The sequence below is a fragment of the Otolemur garnettii genome, unplaced genomic scaffold (genome assembly GCF_000181295.1).
Source record: "Otolemur garnettii isolate 467f Iridium unplaced genomic scaffold, OtoGar3 scaffold00055, whole genome shotgun sequence".
Classification (NCBI taxonomy): domain Eukaryota; kingdom Metazoa; phylum Chordata; class Mammalia; order Primates; family Galagidae; genus Otolemur; species Otolemur garnettii.
Genome location: NW_003852450.1, coordinates 3,904,519 through 3,912,896, shown reverse-complemented (window position 1 = coordinate 3,912,896; position 8,378 = coordinate 3,904,519). Strand labels below are relative to the sequence as shown.

Below are 8,378 nucleotides of genomic sequence, written 5' to 3'. Positions count from 1 at the left end.
CCAAGCCTCTTTTTTTTTTTTTGAGACAAAGTTTCACTCTGTCACTCTGGGTAGAGTGCTGTGGCATCATAGCTCATAGCAACCTCAAACTCTTAGGCTCAAGCAATCCTCATGCCTCAGCCTCCTGAGTAGCTGGGACAACAGGCGCCCGCCACCACGCCTGGTTAGTTTTTCTGTTTTTAGTAGAGATGGAGTCTCACTCTTGCTCAGGTGATCCACCCACCTCAGCCTCCCAGAGTGCTGGTATTACAGGTGTGAGCTACTACACCCAGCTGAACACGCTTTCCCTGAAGTTTCTTATTCACCCTTTACCCATTTTCTCGGTAGAAAAACAAAGTACACTTGGGCTCATGATTTTGCTTTCTCTGCTCACCTCCTTCTCCAGGTCGACAAGGGAGACCTCGTGGCCCTGAGCCTTCCCTCTGGTCCCGGCCATGGTGACACTGATGGCCCCATCAGCCTGGACGTGCCAGATGGGGCACCAGACCCCCAGCGGACCAAGGCCGCCATCGACCACCTGCACCAGAAGATCCTGAAGATCACAGAGCAGATCAAGATTGAGCAGGAGGCACGTGATGACAACGTGGCAGAATACCTGAAGCTGGCCAACAACGCGGACAAGCAGCAGGTGTCACGCATCAAGCAGGTGTTCGAGAAGAAGAACCAGAAGTCGGCCCAGACTATTGCCCAACTACACAAGAAGCTGGAGCACTACCGCCGGCGCCTGAAGGAGATTGAGCAGAATGGGCCCTCACGGCAGCCCAAGGACGTGCTGCGGGACATGCAGCAGGGTCTGAAGGACGTGGGTGCGAACATGCGCGCGGGCATCAGTGGCTTTGGAGGCGGTGTGGTGGAGGGCGTCAAGGGCAGCCTCTCTGGTCTCTCGCAGGCCACCCACACCGCCGTGGTGTCCAAGCCCCGGGAATTTGCCAGCCTCATCCGCAACAAGTTCGGCAGTGCTGACAACATTGCCCACCTGAAGGACCCTCTGGAAGATGGGCCCCCAGAGGAGGCAGCCCGGGTACTGAGCGGCAGTGCCACGCTTGTGTCCAGCCCTAAGTACGGCAGTGATGACGAGTGTTCCAGTGCCAGCGCCAGCTCAGCCGGGGCGGGCAGCAACTCCGGGGCTGGGCCCGGCGGGGCATTGGGGAGCCCCAAGTCCAACACACTATATGGCGCCTCTGGAAACCTGGACACTCTGCTGGAGGAGCTGCGGGAGATCAAGGAGGGACAGTCACACCTGGAGGACTCCATGGAAGACCTGAAGACTCAGCTGCAGAGGGACTACACCTACATGACGCAGTGCCTGCAAGAGGAGCGCTATAGGTAGGTGCTGCTCCGCCCACCACCCAGCCCTGCGGTGAGGTGAGGAGCTCCTGGCTTCTGGCTCAGGGTTGTGAAGGCAGACAGAGGAGCATCTAGAAGGGTCCCAGGCTGCTGGAAGGGGCTGGGAGGATTCCCTGTGGAGCCTTTCTCCGGATTGGTCAGAGCAGCTGGAAGACAGCACTGTGGGACCTGTGGGAGGAACATGCTGCCTTTCTCTAGATCAGCGGTCCCAACCTGTGGGTCGCGACCCACAGGAACTGTATTAAAGGGCTGTGGCATTAGGAAGGTTGAGAACCACTGCTCTAGATGCTTTGAACGCCAGGCCTAGATTGGCATGTGGTTGGTGTACAGAAGGGGAAACTGAGGCAGGGACCAGCTACATGGCCTCTCATCTGGAGAGACTCTGGAGTCTGAATACCTGGGTTCAAATCTCAGCTTTATTATTGACTTTGTACCTTGAGCAAACTAGTTAATACTCTCTGCACCTGGTTTGCTGTCCATGACGTAGGGATAACATTAATCCCTACCTCACAGGGTTACTGTGAAGATGTAATGAGCCCAAACCTGTAGGGTCAAATACGTGAATATGTAGCATGGGAAGTTTGAATATCCATTTGAAGCTCCTAAGGTCAGTGGAATCGAGCTGGCATGTCTAGTCCCCTGCCTTCCTCCTTCCCTTGGGCCCTGCCCAGTTGTTTGCTCTGGACCCTTGGCACTTGCTCCCAGGGATTTGGGGGCATCTTTTCCCTTTTTTTTTGGAGATAGAGTTTCATTCTGTCACCCTAGGTGGAGTGCCGTAGTGTCACAACAGCTCACAGCAACCTCAAGCAATCCTCCTGTTTCAGCCTCCCAAGTAGCTGGGACTACAGGTGCCTGCCATAATACCTGGCTGGTTTTTCTATTTTTAGTAGAGATGGGGACTCACTCTTGCTCAGACTGGTCTTAAACTCCTAAGCTCAAGCTATCCACCCACTTCGGCCCTCCTGAGTGCTGGGATTACAGGTGTGAGCCGCCATACCCAGCCCTTTTTTTCTTTATACATGTATAAAGTAGCCTTGGAAAATTGAGGGGAAACTCTACCTAAAAACTAACCACTCCCACATCCCAGTCATCTTGTGATATTTTGTGCCTTCAGAGCAGGGATTGTATCCTCTACATTCGTGTGTTCCTGGTACCCAGGAGAGCATCTCAGCCCAGGGCTTAAGCAGCCAGGTTGAAGTCAGTCATTCCTTAACTGTTCATGAGCTGTGTGACCCCAGGCAGGTCCCTTAACCTACTGCTTCAGTTGCATCCTCTGTGGGGGTGGGAGGGGCGCTAGCACTTACCTCCCTGGATCATGGGGAGGATCCTGTGAGGTAAGATGGCTAAAATCCTTAGCCCAGCACCTGCTGTAAGAAGTGCTGTGTAAATAGTATCTCCTGTTGTTGTTGCTGTTAAAATTAGAACAGGGTTGGACACGTAGGGTGAGTTGAGTCATTGTTTTTTGGAAAGAATGAATGAATCAGCTCTGGGGGAGAAGGGCAGCTTGGGGAGAAGGGCAGCTTGGGGAGCCGGGACTGGTGTGACGCCCTTTCCCTCTGCCAGGTATGAGAGGCTGGAGGAGCAGCTCAATGACCTGACGGAGCTCCACCAGAATGAGATGACAAACCTGAAGCAGGAGCTGGCCAGCATGGAGGAGAAGGTGGCCTACCAGTCGTACGAGAGGGCTCGGGACATTCAGGTACTGACCTTGGAAGGCCCGGACGTGCTGGGTGAGCTGGCAGTGGGTTAGGGTTCTTATCTCATGGGGGATGATGGGCACAGGCTGGTCCGTTGGCAGGGGCAGGTAGGCACATGGATGGAGAAGGCAGCGTGGGAGGGAGTGGAGAAAAGGGCAAGGCAGGCCTGAGGCTGAGAGTGCACTATCTATACAAAGGTCAGGGCAAGGGCCGCTGTGTCCCCCTGTCTTTGATGGTAGCCTTGCAAATGAACAATTGGAACTGCCGGGCTCTAGACTACCCCAAGAGGGAGCTGGGATTGGGCCAGGTCCTCTCCTTCCCTATTAATCAAGACTCCCATTTCCTAGCATCCTCCTCAGAGAGTCATGATTAAAGCACTCTGCTCCCAGCTACTGCCTATCAATCTACACCTCCTCCTACCCACTCCTGGTCTTTGGAGCAGGGGACCTTGTGTATTGTCACCTTCTTGGAGGGGCAGGTAGGGCTCAGCCTAGGGGTCCTGCCCATCCTGAGCTCCCATGTGCCAAACCTTCTGTCTCTGCAGGAGGCCGTGGAGTCCTGCCTGACCCGGGTCACCAAGCTGGAGCTGCAGCAGCAGCAGCAGCAGGTCGTGCAGCTGGAGGGCGTGGAGAATGCCAATGCCCGGGCACTGCTGGGCAAGTTCATCAATGTGATCCTGGCGCTCATGGCTGTGCTGCTGGTGTTTGTGTCCACCATTGCCAACTTCATCACTCCTCTCATGAAGACACGCCTCCGCATCACCAGCACCGCCCTCCTGGTCCTTGTTCTGTTCCTCCTCTGGAAGCACTGGGACTCCCTCACCTACCTCCTGGAGCACGTGTTGCTGCCCAGCTGAGTGGCCAGCCCACCCTTACCCTGTGCTCTCCGGTCCCCAGCTGGCCACCTTCTCCAGGAGGGACCCTGGGACTTCTTCGTGTATCCAATTTGGCCTCCTGTCCAAGCTGACCATTCCAGCAGCTCCTGCCCCCTTCTATGTACTTGCTTCTGTCTGATCCCTTCTCCCTATTGGCCTGAAGGGAGCTTAGAGTGCAGCCCTGCCTGGAAACGTGGGGGCACCTGTGGCCAAATGGAGCAAAGGAAGACATCGGGATTGGATTGTTTTGATTATTTATAGTCACACAGACTTCTCTCAGCTGACCTTGGGATGCCCTGGGTCAGGAAGTTCACTGAGACTAGGAAGAGAGGGTTTTGCCTCAACTTCCCTAGGAAGAAGCCTACCCAGGAGGAACCTGTGATTCCCTCTGGTGGCGATGGTTAGGATGAAGGCAAGAGAGTGAGGGAGGAGGCTCTGCAGGCCCCAGAGAGTACAGGGAGGGAGGGTTCCTGGCTTCAGGTGCTTCCCAGGCTAGAGAGCAGGCTCAGAGCAGCTGCTGAGGAGTTCATCCTCCCTACCCCTCTTCCCTCTAGAGCTGGTTTGAGGCCGGCTTCTTGGCCTGGGCCCTTCAGTAATCTGAAGGATACTGGCTCTGGAGGCCAAGTGCAATGTGGCTTTGGACTTGTGTTTTCCCTGCTGTTCCTTTTGCCTGTTGCTGGATCTGCTGTTTTCAGGGAAACAGGCCTGAGGGGCCACAAGCCTCAGCCTAAGACCTTAGGCCTCTGGGAGTTTGTTGGGTTTTATTTATTTATTTATTTGTCCCTTACCCTGTCCTGCCATCTACCCCGCTGAGCTTCAAGGAGAGGTCCTCCCCTCCTCTCTCTGAAGCCAGGGCCAACTCTTGTCTCATCAGGCACCTCCATACCATTTAGCCTCTAGATAATCCTGGCTGGGAGGAGTGGGACCAAGCCACCCAGCCCCATCCTCCCGAGGCAGCCCCTAGTCGGGATGGGAGGAACATGGCCTCTCTTTTATATGTCTATTTATTTTGTAAGTGTGTATTTGTGTGGATTTGTTTGTTGCTTTATTTTTTTAAGGCTCTGGAGTGTTGTGTATGGTTTCTTTTCATATCCCAGTCTCCCCATGGGCACTTCCAAGAAGAGAGGTGATTTCTCTGGAGAGGAAAAGAGAATTCCCTGGAGTAGGGAAAGCAGTGCTGCCAGCTGTCATAATCCTCCCCAGGAATAAATATCCTCTAAATTTTCAAACCATCCTGTCGAATGTTGGTTGATTAGGTTGTCTCTGTAGGAAAACCCGAGTGTCCCCCCCATAGCCAACCTTCCTGGGCAATGCGGTAGCGCTAGACCTCTCTCCTTGGTTGGCCTGAGACCACCTTCTTCCAGGATCTGACATTGAACAAAGCATCGTCCACCTTTCCCACCTTGCTTTGTAAGCCAAAACTCTGGCCTAAGTGATGCTGTAAGAAAGGATGACACCCACCATATCCAGCCTTCCAGGTGGAGGGAAGTTGGGGGAGAGACACCCATAGTGTGGAGCAGCCCCAGGCGTGGACGACAGCAGTCATGCCCACCTGTGGTCACGCGTGGATGACAGCAGTCATGCCCACCTGTGGTCACGAGAGGGCAGCAGAGTCCTTACTCTAAGCCCTTTTCAGGGTTCAGTCCAAAGAGGAGCAGCTGTTGGAGTTAACTCAGCCTTGCCTGTGCCTTCCAGCAGGAGAGTGGGGCACCTTGAGCATAGGGATGAGGCCCTCAGTGTCTGCTCTGTGGCTGTAGCCCCCACCCCTGGCAATTCCCCCAGAAGGCCACCCGTAAAGGACCTGGATTCCCAGCTGGAACCCCACAGGTTGGGAGAGGCCACTTGAGTTTCTCCACTGGGAGGAGAGGCTGACCTCCAGCATCACGGGGACAGGAGGGAATATGGGAAAGCACCCAGCCCAGAGCCAGAGCCCTGGGTCCTGGCCCATAATTTGTGTACTTGTAGCCAGTTCATATCCTGTCTCTGGGCCTCAGTCTCCACATCTGTAATATGGGATGGGCACAATATCTGCTAATTTCAAAGGGCTCTGACATTCCATGGTTCTGACTGGTCAAAAGTTGCAGCTGTGTTTGTGGCCTCAGGCTCAAGGAGACTCCCAAGAGTCAGGGACAGTGCCCTAACCAGATTGGAGTGGATGCTGTGCTAGTGCCACAGGTACAGTGGCATTGACCCTGTGACATCTTCACCCTTGGTAAGATGTAGAAGTTTCACAGATGACCTTACTGGTGCCTTTCCTGGATCACACGGCTCCCTTGAGAGCTGCAGGAGGCCTGGAGCCCACATTCCTGGGCCCCAGGTAGGGGGTAGCTGCTCTAGGCTGTAGACATTTCCCACATTCTTCTCCAAGGTCAGGTGCCTTCTCTGAATTAAATGTCACTGCCAGCCACTGTCCACATTGGGGGAGGTGGAAAGAGGGAGGAAGCATGGGGTCATTCTCAGCTGATCCTGAGGCTGCAATTTAAATTGAGGAAGTAGGGGGAGGTCAGCCCCCATACATAGGGTCAGCTGCTAAAACACACAATGCCAGCCTGTGGGGCACCTCATCATGGCAGTGTGTCTGGTAAATCCCTGGAGCTCCTAAGGTGGGACATTGAATCATCATTGCCTCTTTTGTCAGGGACCATCTTTCTTCAGACTGTGGGACCCTTCCCAAAGCATCTGTCCTACAGATCCCAGCCCCACACCTGGGAGGCCAGAGGGCTTAGCCAGGCCAGTGCACTGACCACCCTCTGCCCCAGCCTGGGTCTATACAGGGTGGAGGCAGCTGAGAATTGTTTCCACCTGGAGTTGGCACTGTTCTGCTCTGGCAGCATGCAGTGGGCAGGTGGCTGGCCTGGGGCGGGCATGTTTACTGTACCCGTGCAGAGCTGGCATTCCCTGCCAGCCTTGTCGAAACCATGGAGCTGCAGCAGGTGCAGGCATAGCAAACAGAAGCCAGCACAGTCCAGCAGAAGGTGACTTTAACCCCTGCCAGTCCGGGTCCAGAGTGGTTCTGGGCTGCAGAGGGAGGAAGAGAAGAGACTTGGGGCTACAGGGTGAGAGAAGAGGGGAGCCATAGCTGGGGCACCTGGAGGGATCTTCATAGCAGCCTTCATTCTCCCTTAAGTAAAATCTGGACCCCAATATTAAGGGCTGGCAGACCTGAACTCAAATCCCAGGACTGCCACTCCCTTAGACAAGGTTCTAGCTGCTCTTAAACCAGTCTTCTCATCTGCCAAGAGGAATGGAAATGGAGGCTCACAGGAGACATGGCATCCTGCATATTGCTGGCCCTGTGGAGTGTTTAAATGCAGAAGGACTGCTCAGAGAAGTCTAAGGCCAATCCAGCAGAGCTGTGCAAGCTGAGGGTGACTGAGTCTTGGCCTCTGACCCCTAAAGGCCCAGGACAGGCCCTCACAGTCCCTCTTCCTGGGATCCTGGAGCCTGCTTATTCTCAGCTGCCTCTCCCCTGCCTGGTCTGGTAGACAAAGCCAGCCTAGTCCCAAGGGGCCAAGCCCCAGCTTGAGAGAGGACTGGATTAGGCCTGCCTGGCCCTGGCCTGCTGCCACCACCCTGGCCTCACAAGCGTATCAGTGTGTGGGCCTCTGCCTCCTCCAGACCGTGGTCCTAGGGGTGGGGTCTAGGAAAGACAGCAGGAATCAGCATCAAGAGGCCTGGTTTTGAGTCAAAACTGTGTTTCCCTCAGCCTCAGTTTCCTCACCTGGAGCATGATGATACTGATGCCTCTGCTCTGCCCAACAGAACATTGGCGAGGCTCAGAGATGTCACGAGTGAGTGCCCACCCCCCAGCACCTCCAGGACTCCTCCTACAGGAGCCACTTGTCAGGATGCTGCCTAGCAGTCTGGGGCTCCAGGAGGGGCTCTAATCTGACCAGAGGCAGGGGGGAAGCAGGGCTTGCACAAGTGACCAGTAGTGACCCCTGGCCTGAAAGCTTGTTGTCAACCTCCAGATGCAGATGGAAGGAGGAAGCTCAGCTCCCACTAGGCCTGCTGGGTTGATGTGTGGGGAGGGAGGGGAGGCTAGGACTTGTCTTAGCACATCCAGACCTACTGACAGGTCCTGAGTCACCCAGGCAGCCAGAAGGGCAGTCTGTGTGGTGACAACAGCACTGCCTCCCACTACAAGGGGCCTTTCAGGCAGCAGCCCCTGCCTTTGGTCCCCTGACCCCGAAAGGCTGACTGTCCAGATGAAGTATCCCAGGCCCAGCCATGCCAACCTCAAGCCTTGCTCTTGCTTTCAAGTAGCCATTCCGAGGGGATTCCCTGAGCTCTGGGTGCCCAAGTTGTGCACCCTGCAACCCTTCAGCCTGAAGGATCTTTTGTTGCCTTACTTGGGTTATTCTTGCGGCATTTCAGCTCACTAAAGACATGCGAAAGTAAATGCTTTAGAAAGATCTGGGTTGGCTTGGCGCCTGTGGCTCAAACAGCTAAGGTGCCAG

At 55.0% G+C, this 8,378-nt stretch overlaps 1 protein-coding gene across 3 annotated transcripts in view; it reads left to right on the top strand.

The window, feature by feature from the left end:
• The window catches only part of TMCC2 (transmembrane and coiled-coil domain family 2), a 46,374-nt gene extending 41,827 nt beyond the window's left edge, over positions 1-4,547 (top strand). For 2 of the 3 annotated variants that reach the window (XM_012806673.1, XM_023514599.1), the window contains exons 2-4: positions 386-1,326; positions 2,911-3,046; positions 3,589-3,933. In XM_012806673.1, the coding sequence (XP_012662127.1) occupies positions 386-1,326; positions 2,911-3,046; positions 3,589-3,900 (1,389 nt within the window). In that variant the 3' untranslated portion in view covers positions 3,901-3,933. Of the gene's footprint in view, positions 1-385; positions 1,327-2,910; positions 3,047-3,588 lie in introns of all 3 variants that reach the window. The other variant, XM_012806671.2, reaches the window with a different exon arrangement.
• Positions 4,548-8,378: the final 3,831 nt, after the last annotated feature.